The 20,700-nt window shown below is 45.3% G+C and overlaps 1 protein-coding gene across 8 annotated transcripts; it reads left to right on the forward strand.

The window, feature by feature from the left end:
* Positions 1 to 330: 330 nt before the first annotated feature.
* TINCR (TINCR ubiquitin domain containing) lies at positions 331 to 12,516 on the forward strand. 8 transcript variants are annotated; one of them, XM_085040894.1, is made up of 3 exons: positions 331 to 897; positions 7,564 to 9,489; positions 10,334 to 12,516. In XM_085040894.1, the coding sequence occupies exons 1-2, from the start codon at positions 638 to 640 to the stop codon at positions 7,565 to 7,567; spliced, it is 264 nt and encodes an 87-aa protein (XP_084897020.1). In that variant the 5' UTR covers positions 331 to 637; the 3' UTR covers positions 7,568 to 9,489; positions 10,334 to 12,516. The 8 variants fall into 8 exon arrangements, 1 of the variants encoding a protein (XP_084897020.1); XR_014846312.1 differs by lacking the exon at positions 331 to 897 and having other exon boundaries at positions 7,565 to 8,081; positions 9,407 to 9,489; XR_014846311.1 differs by lacking the exon at positions 331 to 897 and having other exon boundaries at positions 7,565 to 8,081; positions 9,412 to 9,489.
* Positions 12,517 to 20,700: the final 8,184 nt, after the last annotated feature.

Genomic DNA, 20,700 nt, shown 5'->3' on the forward strand with positions numbered 1-20,700 from the left:
GAGTAGTGAGTGAGTCCTACCCCTTCTGGAGGGTCCCAAATTGTGAACAGGTCTCCTGGGGGAATCTGCACTGCAATGATGAGGGGTGTTCACAAAGCCAGGCTCTATCCCATCAGGGTGCTCTGGCTGTCCTCTGTGAGGAATTTGCCACTATGCAGCTAATACTTTTCTTCATTAAAATGGCAATGTGAAATAGCTGTGAGGTTGCCAAATGCCTGCTTTGCTAACTGATCTTCTCCCCAGATGGCAGCTTCTTAGAGCAGGAGACATGAGTTTGCTAAACCCATTCATTTCTCACACGCACCCACATTTCTAATGTCTGTGGAGATCCAGCTTTAAAAGTCTTCTTCGAGCCATTGGAATGAACAGCACTTTGTGAAGACATTGTAATTATTATGGGATTTAGGGGTGTGTGGAAATGATTCATGGAGATGTTTCCCAGCCAGCAGGCTCATGGAGCCAGGTGAGCTCTTCCCTGGAATGTGAAGCATGCAGCGTGGCAACTGGGAGGAACAGGTTTGGCAGGACATTTTAAGTTGTTTGCAGCAGACAGCCTCCTCAGAGCCACATCCCTGCTTTGCCGATCTCCCAGCTGGATGCTCTGCTCTGCCACACTGGCCCTGGTGAGCTGGAGAGGATGGACACGCTGCGCAGGAGCCTTTCTCGATGGAAGAGGTACCACATTAAGGTGCACCTGGCTGATGAGGACCTGATGATGCCCCTGACGGTCAGGCCCAGGGACACAGTGATGGACCTACGAGCTCTCTTGGTACGGGAGGGTATCACTTCCTGGAAGAAGACATTTTATTACAACTCCAGGCAGCTCGAGGAGCATGAGACTCTCAAAGAAGCCAATATCCAGAATGGTTCTGTCCTCCTTCTTGTCAGCAGTAAAAGGTAGGCAAGGAGCTCTTCTGCCATGGGGGTAGTGCAAAGGAAGGGGAATGCTCCATGTGTCTCAGCCCCTTGGGACACTTTCTTGTCCGGATTTGCAGAATGCAGACCAGGAACTCAAATCCTGCCATTTCCAGCAGGATTGAGATTCCAGGCTCTTCATATCCAGACATGCTGTGCTGTGAAATAAGCAGGTCAGAGGAGGAAATCTGGTTGCTGCTGTCTACCCTATCTCTGACCAGGTCTTGTTTTCCTGGATGTGTGGCCAAGCACAGAGGTAGAGACATGACCAGAAAAAGGGCAGGGGAGATAGTGTGACATGGTAGAGTGTTCTGGGAACTTCTCACTTGTCCTTTTCTGTTGTGCCTGTGTCTCCCCACTTCTTTGTAGTAAATACTTTCTGCACTATTTAAGGCTGGCACAGTACTGCTGTGATGGAGAAGAGCTGCAAGCTGCCAGCTTACAGCAAAGCACGAGGAGTGCTGGACAGGGATGGCAAGAGGCTGCAGCTGCCCAAAATGTGTCAGAATCACAGCTGAAAGTACAGAGAGACTAGAGACTCCCAGGAGAGCCAGTGCATGGGAGATCAATCATGGCGAGCACTATGGTCCAGTGAGGATGAAAGCTGAGATAATGGACCTGGGACTCACTGGCCCACAGGACAGTTTTGATTCGGTGTGGTGAATTTATGCCCACCTGCATTGTCTTTCCTAATGCCTGACTGTTGCTGCCAGAATGATTAATTCTGTGAAGCATTTTGGGGATACTGGGTAGAGGAGGTGCACGGGCATGTTGTGTCTAATTCATCTTTCTAAATCCTGAGCCCTCTGAATTATGTGTCTATGCTGATCAGAGTTTCCTCTGCAGAAAAACCTGCACTAAAGTCTTCAGTTCCTGATTGTATGCCACATACTGGAATGGTCCTATTTTCCAGTCCAGAGGCAGCTTGAAATCTCACACAAAGAAGATTTAATAAAGCATTTCCTTTCAGAGCTCAGCTAGACACAAGAGATTTCACAGCACTCAGCTAACTGCAAACCCCAAGTCACCCACGGCCCCTTTCTCCAACATCTCATTTTAGTTCTCTGATTAACTTGGCTCGGCTTCTCCTTTTCCCCTTGTTTATAATGGTAGAAGCACTTCTATTTATTGTTGTTTCCAGTATTTATTTTCCCAATTTTTAAAGTCTGAATTTTTGAGAGTAAATAAAGATTTTCAGGGTCTGAGTTGATGGAGTGCACATATTGATGCTTGCTTGGTAGATGCCTGGTTTCCATAGTGTACTTTGCACCTTCCCACATGCTGCAAAAGCAGGGTGTAACTGCAGCAATGCAAAACTCACTAGGAGATCCTGCCCTGGTGTGCTGAGTTCAGAGGGCCCAGCTGAAGTCACTGGTCATTTTTGAAAATCCAGAGCCTGTTGCTCAAAGTCCCAGCTCAGTTTTTGTGAGTACATTAAAAAGGAAGTGGGATTTCTAGTATTTTTTTCTTGGATTTCCTGAAAACCTTCCTGATTCCTAAACAAGCACCTTTGGCCAATCTCCTGTTGTTTTTTTGGGGGCTGGGTGCAGTGTGGGGAGTGTCCAGTCTCTACCTGAAGTCATGTCTCTGTGACTTTTTTGACACAAAGGATTATTGGATTGTGCCAAACTCAGCCACTCCCAAAGGGTTTTGTGTGGCACGTAAATGCCCAGATATTGGGGACACATTTCTCTAAAGGCTTGTGGGGTGACTGAGCTATGGTAGGATAGTTCCCTTAAATATTTCTGAGATGTGGTCGTGTGTGGCTGGGCAGTCACTGCCCTGCATGGGACAGTCCTGGGCTGAGGTCAGGTTGTGACTCAGCACCTTGCCAGGTCTTCAGCACAGAGAGATTTTAGATGATTTTAAATGCCTGTCTCTGGCTGCCACTGGGACATAGGCAATACAGAGTGGGAGAAGGCTGCATTGTAACTGAGATTACAGTACCAATTTGAGCCTTGAGATTACTCAGGCAGATCTTTAGGTATTATAAATCCAAGTTGCACCAATATTGTTTTTGGAAATGCACTGGTCTGTATCAGCTGGGCAACAGTGAATAACCATGGGGACTATAACAAGATTAGAACATGCAGTGTTGGGACTGTCTAGGAGGCACAGGAGCAGAGGGACAAAGAAAACAGTACTGCATTTGGCCAGCAGTCCTGAGGATTTAAGAGTTTGTTTTAATGTGTCACCAACTCAGTGAAGTATGGACCCTCTCCATCAAAGGCGAGCATCTACTTCTTCAGTTCTCCCTGAAAATCTTGGTGTCTCCTACTTATTCTTTTGTACTGAGGTACTAGCCAAGCAGAGCGATACTAATTCCAAAAGTGGAGTTGCTGTGATTGCCAGGGTCTGCAGCTCAGTGTCGTGCCTATAAATATTAATGGTCACTCTGCATGCTGCGTGTTCCTGCAATGGGCTCACGGGACAGTTTGCTTTGAACCAGAGAAAACATGAAAATGACCCTATTTTTCATCCTCCCCTCCCACTTAATGCCTTTGTAGATAATTGGCATTTAGCAAAGGCCAAGTCAGCATTTTGACTTCTTGCTCGTATTTTCTGGGGTTTGTAACTTAGTCATAAAAATTTACTTAAGGCGGCAGCTTGGCAGGAAAGGGATCAGCATTCCAGCTAATGCTGAAAATTTATTTGGACTTTAATGTTTAAAAGTTCAAGCAAGCCATTTTAGAGATCAGTCAACATGACCTCTCACCCTGGGAAAACACATGGGCTGGCCAAAACTGCGAATATCACATCCACATAGGATGCAATTCCCCTTTGTGCAGAGCCTGTTAATCACATTACTGCTGTGCTGACTGAAATTGCAATCCTGTTGCAGTAGAGGCTGAGCAAAGAACTCTCTGAAAAACAGTTTCTGCGCTAGAGAGTGACATATTACAATAACATGGTTTGCCAGTGGGTAAAACAAGCAAAGTAAGAGTTGAAATGGGAATGAACAAGCAGAGAAATGCCCCAGCTCAGTGGCTGTGGGCCAGCATGTGGTGTTCAAGCCATCAGTGCCCAACAGGAGACCACCAGCGGGTCTCAGCATGAGCAGAACAGCCACCCAGCACAGATGCAAAAGCATCCATGGGCATGCAATAGGCTGTCCCAAACGCCCAAGGCATGATCAGTCCTGGCACTGTGGACCACGCCATGGCAGAACCTGTTTGGCTCGCTCTGGAGGCGGCACAGGGCCCCAGAGCCAGGGAGCTGCTCAGCTGGTCTAGTGGTGATGTGGGAGTTCCTGAAACTGGCACAACTCTTCCTGAATTTTGTCTGCTGCAGGGAGCCACCCAGAAGCTCTTTGCTGGCTGCATGCTGTGCAGCACCAATCAAGAAGGCCACCCATGGGGCAATGAGCAGCAATGCTGGATAGTGGGCATATGGAATTAGTTGCTCCTTGCTGATCATTTGTCGGCTGTGTTTTGATGTTCAGTGGGAAAAGGAGGAATATTGCCTTGAACTGGTGAATCCACCACTTAACTCATGAGCTATTTCAAATAGAGGATGTCAGTGGGTCATCCAGAGCGATCCCTAGACATGCCCAGTGTGCCTGTCACTGCCTGTTCCTAGTGATGTACAGCTCCAGCTGGATCAGTATGTGGTAAAGGACGAGCATACTGACAGAGCCTTTGCACTTGATTCCAGGCTCCTCTCCTGCACAGTCTCCTCTAGCAGTCACCCAGGCAAGGTCTGTGCTAATAAATTAAGCAGTGCCTGGACTTCTCTCTGTAACAAGTATTGCACTGCAATTTTTGGCTCAGTCCAGGTGCATTTCAGGAGTCAGTGTGGGCCAGGGGCTGCTCTTTATGGGATGCCTGAATGTGCCCACACAGGTTTTGCAGAGTCAGAATTTAATTGGAAAACCTTGTCTTAATTCAGGAGAAAGTCCCAGGCACACTTGATTTACTGTCACAGACTCAGCCACAGGACATGGATCCCCTCAGCCTTTTGGAAGCTGAGGTTCATTGAGGCCAGGCAGCTTTTGTCATCATATATGGCTTGCCCGGAGAATGGAGTTCAAGAAGTCATTGGTGAATAGGTTAAATAAAGTAGATGCCAGCTCTGAGTTCAGTAGAAGTCTATTATCTGGAATCTATTGGTGTTGATTTTCTGGCCTGGAGCCACCTGAAAGCATCTATCTCATGGCATTAGCTCAGTTACCATAACAACTCATCTAGGAACAACTCCTGACAGCTTCAAGAGCAGACCAAGGTCCCACGTGGTATATCGTAGCCACTCTTAGGTCAAAATAAGCATGTCCAGGTTTCTCCCTCTCCTGAAATCCAGCTTCAGTGTCCCTGGTGAGTGCCAGCCCGGTATAGAAGCTTTGACATGCTTGGGAACCTGTTTTATTCTTCAGAGGCTGTTCAGTCTAGTTTTCCGAAGGTCCATCCACTCAAGGATGGATGTTTTACCTCCTGCCAGAATAACAAACCCATCCATCCTTGGGGAGCCTGTTGCATTCCCTTATTGACATTCAGTTTACAGTTTCTGATTTTTTGGAATCATAAATGAGAACTATGACTGAGCCATTTGCACAAGGTCCAGTTTAGCTGATGCTAAACTCCTGCCTGCATTTGACTCTGTGATGACATAAGGACCAATGACAGACAATCGGCAGTGGCTCACTCCATGCTTACATCACTATCCTTTCACCCCTGCTCTCTGTTACTGCAGCTGCCTAGGAAGCAGTCACCAATCACAGCAGGTGATGTTGGACCTCTAGGAAAAAAAAAAAAAAAAAAAAAAGGAATGGGATCTACACAGTTTGACCCTGAAATAAGTTCTTTACTCTGGGTTTCAGTGGTTTTGTGATGCCTGCTCTTTGCACTGACCCTCCCGCTCCTGAGGTTGCTCAGCAATTACTCCTCAGTATGGAGGGGAGACTTTTCACCTCCATCCAAATTCTACATCCTTGCCCTGTTAAGCTGAGGCCTAGCAGCAGGCTCTGAGGCATTTCACAGTAGGATAAGAATCCTTTAAATAGCACTGGGAGTATCTCTTCTCAGGGAGAACTAATTAAGCTCTTCAGTACATGCTTAGACATATGCTGACCTGGTATGGCCTTAACAGGCCCACTTCCACCTACCAGATAAATAATACTGGCTTAAAAACATCCTCCTAGAGATATGTTACTGAGGCAACAGCCAGGTGGGGGGCTGACTACATCTCAGTGGCTGAAGGTAGTATTCATGTGTATTACTCACAGGCGAAGCTCTCTGCTGGTGTACTCAGTTAAGTGTTTTTTAAGTTCTGAAAGCACTGGTGCAGTTACCTCTGCTGACACCTCACAGCACACAGGCCAGACAGTGACACCTGTATTTAGCTCATTTACTTACTGTTCAGCCCAAGAAGCTCATTTAACAAAAACACAGGGTTGCATCAATAGAGAATGTAGTGCATAGAATCTGAATTTCTCCCTGAGCAGTTGCATGGGATTGCAGTAGATGAAACTGAGCTAATGTGTCCCCCAGGGGTCTGTCTTGACTCTAGGCAACGAATGAACAAATGCAAAGTACATCCTAAACTAGGTTTCTTTCTGGTGTGATATGGCCCAGCTTCCTGGACTTCTCTGTAGTTGTGCTGATTTATATCACGTGAGGATTTTGCCCTGTTGGGGATAAATCTCCTCTTCTGTGTCATGGTGTTTTATGGGGCAGATGTGCTACAGGGTGGGCTCATAGCAAACCCTTAGATATCAAATTCCCCAGAAATTTCAAGTGAAGAAGCAAGTGCTGAAATATGAATCCTATTCTGGGTTTTACAGAAAACCCAACCAGTGACTGATATCAGCCTCCCAAAAGCTTCCACTAGACAGACTTTGGAATTCTCCAAGACCTGATGAAATTTGCAGCATAGGCTCAGTTTCTTGCCAAAAATTGCAAACATGATTGGAAACAGCAATTCACAGGAGTCAAAAGACTCAGCCTTGCTCTTACTGGTTCACCTGGGTAGGGTGGCTGCCTGGTAGAGTTGCTGTAGAACCTTGGTTGCAGTCCAAGATGTGATAATGAGCTCTCCAAGCAAATCTCAGCCTTGAAGAGGTACCTCTACAAACTTGGAAGAGCTTTAGGCTCTGTTCTGGAGATGCAAGGTCATAGCCCTGGGTGATTTCTAAGAACTTTCAGAAGAGTAACTTAGAAAGTAGTTCTACTTTTGCTAAGTTTAAGCCTTCTATGGCGGGTCTGTACCCCTGTCAGAAAATGTTGATGGACCTGCAAGCCCAGAAAGCCACCATTCGGTGCTAATGCCTGAGGGTGAATGTGTTGAGAGCAATTCAAGCTCTGTCTTAGTGCAAATATTCTCAGAGTGGTCCTAAAGCTACAGACCTCCCTTGTTCTAAGATGAAAAACAGATTTCCAGGAGCAGGTACTAAAGAGGAAGAGCCTTGCTTATGAGAAAAAAGTGTCCAAACAGTTGTGGATTACCTGAAGGAGGGGGAAGGCATCTTCTGTGGAAGGATAAACAGGTTTGAAACAGTGCAAGTGGCTTATCCTCAGTTATATAGGGTGACTGAAGAACAAAACCATTCAGAGGAGGTTTACATTCTCCACATGTTGGGGTCAGTGCCTGCTTGGTCAAATGCCATTTTGATTCCATCTCTATAGTGCTCCAAGTATTTGCCTCTTTCTTGTTCAGATAATGTCAAAGAGCACAGCCAAAGCCATGAGAGACGGGGAGTGTGACAAGGGCTGAAGGGAAGCAGATGGAAGAGAGCTTGGCCATGGAGAGGCAACCCGGCCACCAGTGTTGGTAAGTCCCTCCCTGCACGGCAGCTCAAGGACTGTTCAGAAAGCAGCTCCAAGTGTTTTCAGCATGGTGCCCATGAATAATTAACCCAAACAAAACAAGGATAGTGTTTCCTCATCAGTGCGCCATGAGGTCCCAGCTGCCAATGGAGGAGCGTGGTAAGACTGACTCAGCACCTGAGGGTAATGAATCAGTGAAACGCCCAGGAAGGAGGATTTCTGCCTGGGCAATGGAGTGAGAAGGAGCTGAGGTGGAGTTTGCCCTGCTCCCATAACTTCTGAACCAGCTGACCTGATTCAACCAAATTTGATGGAAAGAAAGAGGTCTCACAGACCCAAGATTCCTGCAATTTTCATGAACAAACAGCAGCTGGATAGAAGAGAGACATTTAAGTTAATGAAGGAAAGGTAATTACTCCCTGTCTATTTTGGGATGTAAAGACTCTTGCTCCCTGTCTATTTTGGGATGCAACAGCCAGGTGACCAGCTAGCATTTAGATATGACTGTTCAGTCCCTGCCCAGCTTCAAGCTAGACCCTGTACTTGCTACCCCTTCCCTGCAATGCAAGAAGCTACTGGAACAGCCAAGGATTTTGCTGGGAAGGTCTGGAGGGCATCAGGTGCCCTGAGGATATTGCAGTAAGCTGGGAGCACCAAGAAAGGAAGAAATAAAAAGCAGTTGTAATACACAAATCAGAGGAAGAACAGGTTTCACCAGTTCCTTACTCACAGAACAACTTGATTTTTAGGTTCAAACTGATTTTCAGGAAAAAAAAAAGATGTTTGACTGGTCACTAAGTACTTTCCCCCAACACTTCCAATGACTGGCAACTGTCTTACCAAATGCTCCAAATCTGCATTTTCTGTTTTGCAACTGACTTTTTTTTGGCCACAAGAAAACATTTGATTCTTTTTTTCCAACACAAGTATTTGACAAAATGCTATGGAGAATAGAATTTTTCATTTTCCTTTTCCCAAAGAACAAAAATATCCCCCTAAGTACATACTTAGTCTTTGCACAGAAAGAGATTCTAAGACAAAAACGTGAACACAATCACAGCTGGAGATTTTCCAGTCCAAGCAACTGGGGTGGACAAAGAGTGGGATGGGACTAAACGTAGGAAGAAGAAATATGACTTTTCCAAGGTCAACCAACAAGGCAGGCGCTTGTGGAGGGCTGGTGCTGTTGGGTCAGCAGTTCTGCCACTTGACCATGCGGCGCCTCTGCGCGTCTGTCTATCCTGAAATAATGAATTTCTTGGAGCAGAGCCAGTACTTTCCTGAGTGCTTGGAAAGTGCCTCGTACAGTCCTCAGTGTAGTCATAAATAATAATTAAAATTATAATAAAAATATTACAGTGGATGTGTGCCACTGGAGATGGGACACACTGAGCAACAGAGTTCTAAATCTATGCCCCCTGTCTAGTAAAAGGTACAGTTTGCTTCACAAAGCCTTGGAGACAGGATTTGCTTCCCTGGACTTGATAATCACAGTCTTTTGCTCTGCAAAAGGCAAACTGACCTGAGCTGAATTAGGTCCAGTATCTACTCTAACACCTCCTGCTTGTAGCTGGCAGTCCTGGTCAGCTCTGGAAGGCTTTTTGCAGCTCAGGGGGATATCTGGAAAGACTAAATTAACCGTGGTGGTGTGGGGAGCTGCCTGGACTAATGTTTTTTTCAGAGATAGGCTTTGATTGACACTTCAAATCTGCCTGACAATCTTTTATTCTAAGCGCAGCTGCTGCCTTTCTTCAGAGCAGGAAGAGCTGGTTTGGTTGCTGTCCTTCAAATGATGCATCTTATCACATGGGAAAAGGTAGGAAAAAACCCACAAACCACCTAGAAAGAGCCACAGAACAAGCATAAAAAGAGGTAAAACAAACTGGACCTATTTGAGGTATTTCTGCTTTTTTCCTCTATGCCACAATCCAATGCAAGACACTTGAAAACAGGGGCTGTGCTCTAAGGAGGAAAAACTAACTGTTTTTTTCTTTGTTTGCCTGTTCATTATGTTGTTTCCTGCAAGAGATTTGTTTAATGCTTTGCTAATAGAAGTGTGCAACTCTCTAGTGATGAGAGGAACACAGAATACCCTGAGTTGGGAGGGACACACAAGGATCATCGAATCCCACTCCTGGCCCTGCACAAGCACCCCAACAATCCCCACCCTATGCCTGAGAGTGTTGTCCAAAAGCTCCCTATGCTCTGGCAGCCTTGGGGCTGTGACCATTCCCTGGGGAGGCTGGTCAGTGCCCCAGCACCCTCTGGGGGAAGAACCTTTCCCGAACATTTAATCTAAATGCCCCTGACACAGCTCCAGCCCCAGTACTGGGAAGACAGAGGGACAACCTCTTTTACTCACTCGTTTTACACTGCCTCTTCTACCTGTCCTCCCCATGCTGCCTCTTACTCCTAGTTGCAGGTACTGTTAATGCTTGCTAAATGGTGGGATCACACTGTTCAGCTGCTGTTAGAACAGGTGCAAGACACTTTTTATAGTGCAGTTTAGACATTTGGGGTTTACCTGAGTCTGGCCAGGAAGGTCAGATTACCAAATGGGCAGTACTCTTCTGGATTCTCTTCTGGACATACCTAGGTAGAAAAATTGAGGGGGTTTTTTTTTTGGTTTTTTTTTTGAGAAAAAGTCCTTGCTTTTCTAGGTCCTTCAAAACCAGCCAGGCTCTTTAGGGTTTTGCCTTTCTGCAAAAGGCAAACTGACCTGAGCTGAATTAGGTTCAGTATCTACTCTAACACCGCCTGCCTGTAGCTGGCAGTTCTGGTCAGCTCTGGAAGGCTTTTTGCAGCTCAGGGGGATATCTGGAAAGACTACATCAACTGTGGTGGTGTGGGGAGCTGCCTGGATACCAGAAAAGATGCTGACAGTAAGAACTACTGTGAAATGTATGTTTCCCTTGTTCTCTGTGAACACAGGTTTGGACAAGACCAAGGACCAGCATTGGAAGGTGTGTTAGGTCCCATCTGTGTGACAGCCAGAGTGTATTGCAAGATGGAGAAGTTTGCAACTTCAGAGTGCTGCTCTGTGAATGGGACTGCTGCTTGTTGGGACTGTTTACCTTTGGGATCCTGTTATTGATCGGGCATCACAGACAGGATTATCCAAAGCACTGCTGTTTACCTCAGTGGGAGCTGCAGCCAAATCTTTCCAGCAGCTCCTTCTCTTGAGCGTCATGAGCAGAAGACAAGCCCAGGCAGGTAATATCCACCAGCTGCTGTGCTCTAGTCAGGCAGCTTAGGCTGGGGCATGTTTCAGTGGCTCTTCTGTGCTTCTCCTGTACCTGAGACATGGATGCATCAAATGTTTCAGTTTACAGGGCCATCAGCCTGGCAGCTTTCCTCGGCACTAAATTTACTTTTTAAAGTTACATCAGTGTTGTATCCAGAGGGAATGGAGGAACAGATGCAGCTTGTGAAGTCTGGCTTTAATTCACGTGCCTCATTTAATTTCCTGCCCTGCCTGCTAATCAATGAGTCTGCACTAGTGGCTGTGGGAATACTGAGGTTTTTCCATATCCAGGAGAATTCCACACAGTGGCTGAGCTCCTGGGGTCTCAAGCAGGCTGTGTCACATCTCCTTTGAGGCTGCTTCATTATGGATTTCCCTCCCCCAGAAGTGCTTGCAGACACTCTCTAGCCGATGACATCTGCATTGCTGGCACAGGGCAGCTGTGTCCCATTATCTTCTCTTAGCCTGTGCAGCATTTGCTCCTGGAAGTGCTCTCCTTTAAGGTTTTCAGCCCAGGCCTTGCTTTTCAGGGCCACACACCTCTCTCTGGGGGTTTGTGCCCATGGCTCCGCCATGCTATGTCAGACATGCTGCTGGGGCCATTTGGGCCTCATCATCTCCCAGGGCTTCCAGTGGGACCAGCAGAGCCTGGCAGGGGCTCCTTTTCTCTCACAGAGTGTGAGTGTGTAACTTCCAGGTGTCCCTTCTCCAAAGACACTGGCACTATCTCAGCTCAGTGGTGCTGTCAGGCACTGCCTTAGACACTAAGGTCTGTTGGGAAGCACCAGTGAAAAGGACTTTTGCTTTTTTTAAGACTTCCATTGTCCTGGATTTTTTTGGGCTCCTGTTAATTCCAGGCAGTGCTACTCTGTTGCTTAATAAGCTGGTGTCAAAGGCCTGGGAGACAGGAAGGCTGCCTTTGCCTGGTAGTATCTATTTTGTGACACTGCTGCTTTACCTCACGTATTATAATCTGTACCAGATTGCTCTTTGCCTGCTAAAATGGACAATTAGGATCCAGTTGTAAATGCATATTGCATGGTGGAATAAAAAACATGGGGAACAAAATCCCAAATAAGTAGTTATCTCAGTCGTTGTTATTGCATGATGGCTTCAACTCTGCTCCTGCTCTCTGAAGGATCAGGAGGAGAACCCGTTGTGCCTTTGTGTTTCACAGGCAGGAGCTCAATGTAAAGCTGCCTTTAGGCTCTGGCGGCCCTGATAATGTGTGTGTGCAAACCTAACAGACAGATTCCGTTTACACTGGAAATTTGATGACTGCCTTGCTTTTTCAAGGCTCTGTTTTATATACTACAGGCCAAACCTGTGGGGTAATTCCCAGTCTCTGCCCAGGGCTGAGATGACATGGGGAGAGAGAAGCATAGAGATGCTGAAATTTCAGTCTGCTACATAATGTGCTCCTAATCCTCATGGCCTTGTAATTGTGGTGCTGTCACCGGTGTAATTGCCATTGTTCTTGTCATTGTTTTCCCATGTTTGGTGCCAAATATTGTAAATGAAGAGAAATATTTAAATTTGTAAAGGTATCTAAATTTACTGTGGAATTAAACACACAAGAGCCTGAAAGGTCAAATGAAAGAGATATGTCTTAATTTCAAATGGCAAGTCATAGCAATGTAAAGTGATATTTTGTTGATATAGCTGCTTTTACTGTAGATCTGCTTTGCATTTCCCCAGGCCATGGGTAACAAAGAATGCAGCTGAATGTTTTCTCATCTTTGAGAACTGGCATGGAGTATCCATGTTCATGAAGTGTTAGAGCTGGCAGTCAAGAGGTCAGTGTTGTAAGGGTTACCTGAGCATGTGTACTACTTGTGAGATCCAGAGTGAGAACAATGCCTATCCATATCTCATGGAAATGGTGGCTTCCAGAGGACAGCAAGGAACAAGTGTGAAAGGCAGTGAAGCCAGATGGATGAGCTGAGTTCAAAGTCCTCCTAGAAGCTATGGCAACATAACTTGTATATCTCCTCAGAAAAGCTTTTGCAACTACCATAAATGACTTTAAATGGCCTTATTTTCCTGCTAGCAATGAAATAAGCAGCTTCAATGGGGAGGAGTAAATCCACTTGATTACACATGTTGCTGGAAAAAACCCTCTTATTGGTTATTACTAATAACCCAATCTATTACTGGCAGCATGGCTGCTGAAACAGGCAGCCTTATCTGCCAGGGAATAACTGTACTGCTCCTAAATTTCCAATTACAACGGAACAAGGGGAGTCAGAAGGGCCTCAAGGGAGGAAACTCACTGGGAAGCAAAGTCAACACGGAGCACTGTGGTTATAAACATTTTGTGTGATAAATTAAATGTATTGGGGCTGATCTATCTTTCGAGGAGGATTTCTGCCAGGCAAGGCTGAGCTCTTTCCATCTTGACACTTTCCTAAGGCCATCCATAGTGTTTGTATGACAGGTCATGAGGTGATGGAGGTGTTGGCTTGTTGGCTAATATTCTGGAGGAAAGAGGGGCTTATAGACCTTGGATGTGCAAAGCAGCTTAAGCTGAGGGCTTCAGTCCAGGATTTAGATGAAATTTCTCCATTGAAATTGATGGCAAAGCACCTGATCACCAAAGCAGGAATGTTCTCACATGGCAACGCTCTGGGAAATTCTCACTTGGAATAGATCAGATTCTGGTCTTATTTATGCAATTATAAATTCACTGTAGCTCCATTTGAAACAACTGTTTTCATCCAATGCAAATAAGATCAAGATCTGGCCCAGGCTGCTTTTGTGCACAATGGAAACAGTCTGAATATGGAAAACAGGAAACAAATATAATGTAAATCTGAATGGAAATATCATGCTCTCTGTTACATCAGAATAAATTGGAAGGAAGTCTGTTGATTCTAGTGGAATTCATCTGGATTTACACCAGACTGTGGCTCATCATTTGTCAGTTGGCTGCACACCGACATCAAAACTCATACCATGCCACCTCATCTGAATAGCTTTGAACATTTTCTCCCTTTTCCTTTATATTTAAGCAGTTGCCTCTGCATCCCAGAGGCTGATTAGCCTTTTCAAACAAATAAACCCCTGCAAACAGGCATCAACAAATAAGCCCTGCTCTCACTAGCATTTGCAAAATCTAAATGATGAATATGAAGTACTGAGCTTGGGTTTAGAGTCACATAAACTTGCTCCTGCTCCTCTGTGGTCACACGGTAGAACAGCAACATAGAGCTCACAGCGGAACAGATCTTGACAAAACCATTCTGATTTCCCCAAAGGAGGGAAATCCCAAAGCCAAATTCAGTGCCTTCCCACCAGCACTGGGAAGGGCCAGCAGTTTCCTAGGATGCACAAGATTTACCCTTCAGTAGATGACCAAAATATTGTCATACTTTCACTCTTACTATCTTCAGGCAGATGGTCAGAATGGAGCCAAAACTGTCCCTAATGGATCTAGTGGTGAATCTAATGAGTTTAATAGGGAATTGTGTCATGCTTTCTTTCCATGGGCAAGTTTCTGTGCAGGGGAACATGGGAATGTGTGGGTACTTTTCATGGGAAAGCAGAAGGTTAATTAATGCCTGAGCAACAAATTTGACTCCCTGAGTGAAAGTCACTGGAAAAATACAATATCTGAGCAAGAGCATCAGCCCTTGTTTCTGTCCTTTACAGCATCACCTGGAATAAATGCCCACAGCCAGGATCCACCTGGCAGTGGTGTTGTTGATACACAAGCAGAAACTCCAGCTTACTCATTATCATAGCCTCCCTAACTCTGTTTGCCATGTACCACAGGCTTATTCCATCCATGCCAGTGAAGCTGGCATGTGTGAACTTGGAAGCAAAGAGAGAGCATTAATGAGAAGGAGCTGGGTCTCAGCCCAATCCCAGCTCTCCGAAGGACTGTACTATTTGCCATCATAGAATCATAGAATCATGAAATATCCTGAGTTGGGAGGGACACACAAGGATCATCAAGTTCCACTCCTGGCCCTGCACAGAGACCCCAGCAATCCCACCCTGTGCCTGGGAGTGTTGTCCAAATGCTCCTGGGGCTCTGGCAGCCTTGGGGCAGGGACCATTCCCTGGGGAGCCTGGTCAGTGCCCCAGCACCCTCCGGAGGAAGAGCCTTGCCCTGAGATCCATCCTAACCCCCTGACACAGCTCCAGCCTTTCCCCTCAGTCCTGTCCCTGTCCTAGAGCAGAGCTCAGCCCTTGCCCCTCCGCCTCCCCTCAGGAGGAAGGTGCAGCCCCTAAGGAGTCTCCCTTCAGTCTTCTCTGCTCCGAGGGCTTGCACTGGACTGTAAATATCCGTAATCCTAGGGAACCAGCTAAAGTCCATTTTCCAAGCTCCTTGGAGAGTCCCAGCTGCATCACTGGTCTTTACTCACTGCCTGTAAATGATCCAAGTGCACATGAAAATAAAGCTGATATTGAGGTGGATGTAATGGGGCCACCAAATAGAGTCAAGAGAGAATCACAATTACAGAGACATTTTCTGCTCCAACAATACAAGAAGGGGGGAGGCAGTTATTTGCATTTATAGGAGTAAAACTCTTTAAGCAAGGACCTTAAAACTGGAAATAATTATACTTTACTATTCACACCATGCAGTGGGGAGCCAGGCCCAAGCTTGTAGCTACAAGCTTTAGCTATAAATGCTGTGGACTGACTGTGCTGTTCAGTGCTTTACTGAGGCACATTGATTCCAGAACTACTTTCCCCAGGAAATGGCACTATTTTATTCCAGTATGGATGTGAGACCTTACACTTGATTCTGATCTTATATTCTGAAAAATCGAATTATTTTTTGGTGGGTATATGCCTGACTTACTTGCATATGCATGTAATGTGTCTCCAAGAGCTGATACAACTTTGATAAGATTCTTATTTATGTTATTCTTCTAATTAAACCGTATTATGTTGGGCAGAATCCTGTCCGTTTCCTCACAGAGACTCTGTGAACACTGAGCTGGCAGAAATCAGGTTTGCCCATGATGGCAATAGAACAGGTTAGCCTATGAGCCCAGAGTAAATTTGCAAACTCCGTTTGTTAAAAAGAAATGCATTAATGGATTCTGTGACTGATCTCCTAAAATGTAATTTGAATAGTTTTTACTGTGCATTTGTTTTAGTCCTGGGAAATTTCACAGTACAAAAAGACTTTCTTTCCCTTCTTCATTTGCCAAGAATCTCTTTGAAAGTTGTTTGTGCTATAGGCTGAAGTTTGGGCCAAATCTTTAGCTCACATAAGCAGATGCATCTCTGTTGACTTCTGTAAAAAGATTCTGATACACCTGAGCTGAGGATCAAGGACAAGAAAATGCAAGCTAGAAACTGCTAGGAATGAAGCTTTTTGACTAGGGGAGTAGTTACTGCAGGAAATATGTTATTTCCCTAATTTTTTTTTCCCTAAAATTACAAGCTTATTCTTTGGGATATGAATGCCTAGAACAAGTCTTCCCTGCCCAGTGCCATTCTTCCATCAATCCCTTTTTATGCTGTTGAGGCCTTTCCAACTGCTTTCCTGCTGTGCCTCCCAGGGCATGTGCAGGAAACACTGGGTGGTTTGAATTAAAATATTCCACTGTGAAAAAAAGTTAAAAGGTAATATATAAAGTCTTTGCTGATAGTGACTTGGAGAATGTGGTGCTATGGAAGAGTCTGGATTATTTTAGATTATTTTAGTGCTTCTAAAAGCAAATGCTCAAAAGCCAAATGCTGAGAATGCAACAGATAGTGTACATGGACTGATGTGTACAGATGTGCTCAGATGAAAAATAGACAGGGACATAGGGTAGATGTGGGGTTAAGGAGAACCATCCATAGACTAATGAGACACTAACATGGGGAATAAAAGGAGAAAAAAAGGAAGAATCAGTTAACTGGAGGCTTGGTCTAGCCCTGAGCTCAGTAACAAGTGCTCAGAGAAGTGTTCAGAAGGACTCTGGACATAACGTCATGAAGCAAGGCTGTATGACAATGATGAGGGTAAAAAAAGCACAATTCAGGGTTTAAGCCAAGGCTAGTTTAAGCTTTGGATACATTTAGCTAGATGTGCTCAGTTCTGGCTGCTTACAACTTACTCTGAAGCTTTTAGTGCAGTAAAAGGATGCTGGAAGAGAGCAGTCTCCTGCTGCCAAGCCACCACCATCACTGGGGAGGTGACTCTTTTGTAGTTTAATAGTGGGTTGTCAGTTTTCAGGCCTGTCAGTGCAGTGCCTTTCTCCCACAGCCAGGAGCTCCTTTCAGCAAGGAGTTATTCCTGGTGTATATGAAAGAGGACAAAGCTGCTTTTTCTCTTTAAAGAAGAGAGGAAATACTCCTCCTGACAGAATCCCAGTGAAGGCACTTGACTATCAAATGTCTGGGAGAACTCCCTAAAAATATTAATTGTAATAATGCCAAAAGCAACAAAAGCTACACTGAGAGATGACACAGGAAGGGCGCCCTTGACAAGATGTAGGGCCAGGCTGTCAAACACCTGTAGGTGCTTGAGGAAGGAACACGATACCAGGAGGTGCTAGGAAGTGGCCTTTCGTATTCCAGCTTCTGGAAGCTCATGCTCTGCCCAGCAGTTCTTCTTCCTGTTGCTGTTGACTGAGTTATTGTTTCTATTTTCTGTCACTTTGAACAAGGGGAAAGGAGAGGAAGCAGGTCTACAAAGCAATTTCCAATGTGCTTCCCTGTCTGTCTGTCTGCTCCCTACAAATAGTTGTTTTTCTTAGGATAAAGGCAGAAGATAATTCCTCTAAGTGGCAATTAAGCTCCAGGAGGCTGCAGAAAGCTGCAGCTTTCTCCAGCTCCTACAGAGACACAGCTTGAGTCTTAGGTTTCCCTACTTCCCTAAACCAGGAGACTTTTTTTCCTGGCTTTGTTTTGTATTTGGTGGTGATTATACTTTTCCAGGGTAGCCCAAAGTGATTGGAGCAGCAGGGAAAATGACAAACTGAGGATGCTCCATAAACTGGCTGTGCCCCTTTTCCAAAATGCATTTATTTTGTAGAGTACGGAACAGTTTCATCTCAATCCTGGTTTGAACTTCTTGTGTTTCACCTGCAAAACTCTGTTTTCCAAGCAGTGAGCCCAGTTCAATCTCCTTTTACCCCTGCTGTGCTGGCAAGCCTTGGGAAGAGACTTTTGATTGTGTTGGATGGAATACTGAGGGCTGGTGGAGCAATACTTGCACTCCAAGACTTCAAGTAAGTCTCATCAGCAGACTTGTGTGATGGCTTTGGCTCATTAGCTAATGAAGTTAATGAGAACACCTGTATGATCCATCTGATAGGAAGGGGCTGTGTCTAGCCATGGTGATTGCTCAAGATGACACAGCAAGTCACTGGCAGAGCTGGAAGCCAGCAGAGCACAGCAGGGCAGGGCTCCATTGCCAGGTCTGAAGCCATCTCAGCCACCCTTTGGAGCAAGTGGATGGACATGGATATGGGCACAGGTGTGAGCTTGAGGAGATGGGTCACGTCCAGCCTGGTGCTGGGCTTGTGCAGGGAGTTGGAAATGTTCTTCATCAGCGAGGCTTGTGAACCTTGAGAACTTCAGAGCCAACCCATGCCTCCACTGGCAAAGAAGGCACTTTAGTGAGCCACTAACTCTGAGCATCTTGCTTTCTCAGACAGCCTTATTATCAATGGCATCAAATAGCAGGAAGTTACCATTTCTACCTGGTTTTAATGATTTATCACCCTTGAATTATGCACCATCAGTGACAGTAATGTTCTCTGATGTGGAAGGGTGGATGGAATTACGTCTCTCTCTGGTGTGCTAACAGAATCAGAATTAATATTTTGTCTTGTCTGGCTTATCTTAGCTAGCCAGTAGCTATTATTTCACCTACTCTGTTTCTCTTCCCCCTCTCTGTCACAACTGAAATAATTTGAATTTAAACTATACTTGAAGTAGGAGTCACCTCAAATCAGACTTCAAATTTCTTGACCACAGTATGATCGCAACACTATCAATCTCCACTGAGTCCAAGCACAGTCAGTCATGTAATTGGATGGATCAAGCGGTGAGAACACATGTTGTGGGTGACTGCAGACACCTGCATGCAAACACATTTGACTTTGACATGCTAGTCAGCATGGGGCAGAGTAAGTGAGAACCTGCTCCACACCAGCCAGCACAACACACGCTCCTGTGCCCCACACCATGGGACATGCAATCCCCCGTGGAGATCATGGAGACATCCCTGGCAGTGTGTGTCAATGCACACACAGTGGATCCTGTGCAGTCCTGCTGCATGGCTCTGAGTGTGTCTGGGCACACTCGTGAGTGAAAGCAAAGAGAATTTGATTACTCACAACATGCTTTTCCTCTGCCCTTTCTTTTTCTATGCTGTTCCCACTCGTGCTGAATTACAGTCACCACAACCAGTTTGTGCCTCCCAGTGTGGGATGCTACATTGTGTTAGATTCCATACATATTGCATTGTTTGCCTTCTTTATTTCCCTTTCTCCTCCCTGCTCATGATTGTTTGTTTTCTCTTCATGTGTAGCATCAAAAAGCCATTTGAAGAGAAACTACCCAATCCAAATCAAAGGGAATATTGCTTTTGGAAGATCCAATTGAAGCCTGAGCAGAACTGATAGTAAATTATGAATTAGCTGGAGACTTTTATCACTTCTTTTCTTTATCTTTACTTTTTCTTGTCTTCCCCCCCTCCCCGCCTATTTTCTTAACCCTAATTAAAATGTGCTGGGCACAAAAGTGTAATGAAGGGCTGGACTCATTACTTTTGTTTATGGCAAAATCCAAGTGGAACAAAACTCTAAATGGGCTCTGGTTGAGTCCCATCTCCCTCCATAAAGAGTGTAATAAATATCAGCCACATTGATTTTCCTTCCCTTGAACCCTTTCCTATTTGTTCTGGTCTAAGTGTACTATGTTTTCCTCTGAGGTTCTTTTGCTCTAACTGTTCTTATTGTCTGTTGTTGTTAATCTGTGTTGAGTGTGTAATTGAGGTCCTAAGAGGGAGGTTAAGAGAAAGCCCCTCAGGAAGACATCTGACCTACATGAAGAAAGACAAAAAATAAAATAAGTAACCCAAGCCATCGAGGCCAACTGCTCCATTTACCTGGTTGAGCCATTTCCTTCAGCAAGGACTTTCACCCACTCCAAGCTTAGCTCTCTTTCTGTAATTAGTTCTGTGTATCTGTTTTTAACCTTTACTTGATTTTTGCATTGATTTCTTTGCCTTGGGGGGACATTTACCTGTTGATTCCTTACATCTGATTTTCCCACTACCTCAGTTATCCACTGAACTGCTGTTATAGGCAGAGGTAGGATGTGGCCCCTTTTCTCCTTTTCCTGCTGTGGTTTAACCTGGCCCAAGTGACACAGGTACATGTTGGAGGGTGATGGGGAAGATATCTCAAAGCACAAGTGACAGCTACTTAATTCCCCTTGGGTTTCCCTGGGACTGAGGCATGAAAACCTGGAGGTTTCCTGAAACAACTGGAGGTTTCCTGAGAGACTTGGAAACCATGTCCACCCAGCCTCAGACATTGCTTTCCATCCTCCTCCATCCTCCTGATCCAGGCTGTCTCTGTCCTGAGCACTTGAACTTCCTGTCCCCCTTGTTTGGCCGCTGCCTCAGGGATGTATTGCAAATACACAGAATCCATTATTGCCTGCTTGCTGTACCAGTTCCCAAATCTCAGCAGATAAAGAGCTCTTAGTGTTTTCTTAATGCCTCTTTGTAGTTTATTGAAGGCCTAGGAGGCATGAGGGGGAAATGAGAATGTGACTCAGAAATCCCTGTTCTCAGCCACGCGCTTCCTTCACAATCTC

Source organism: Lichenostomus cassidix, chromosome 28, assembly GCF_008360975.1.
Source record: "Lichenostomus cassidix isolate B80296 chromosome 28, HeHo_3.0, whole genome shotgun sequence".
Classification (NCBI taxonomy): Eukaryota; Metazoa; Chordata; class Aves; order Passeriformes; family Meliphagidae; genus Lichenostomus; species Lichenostomus cassidix.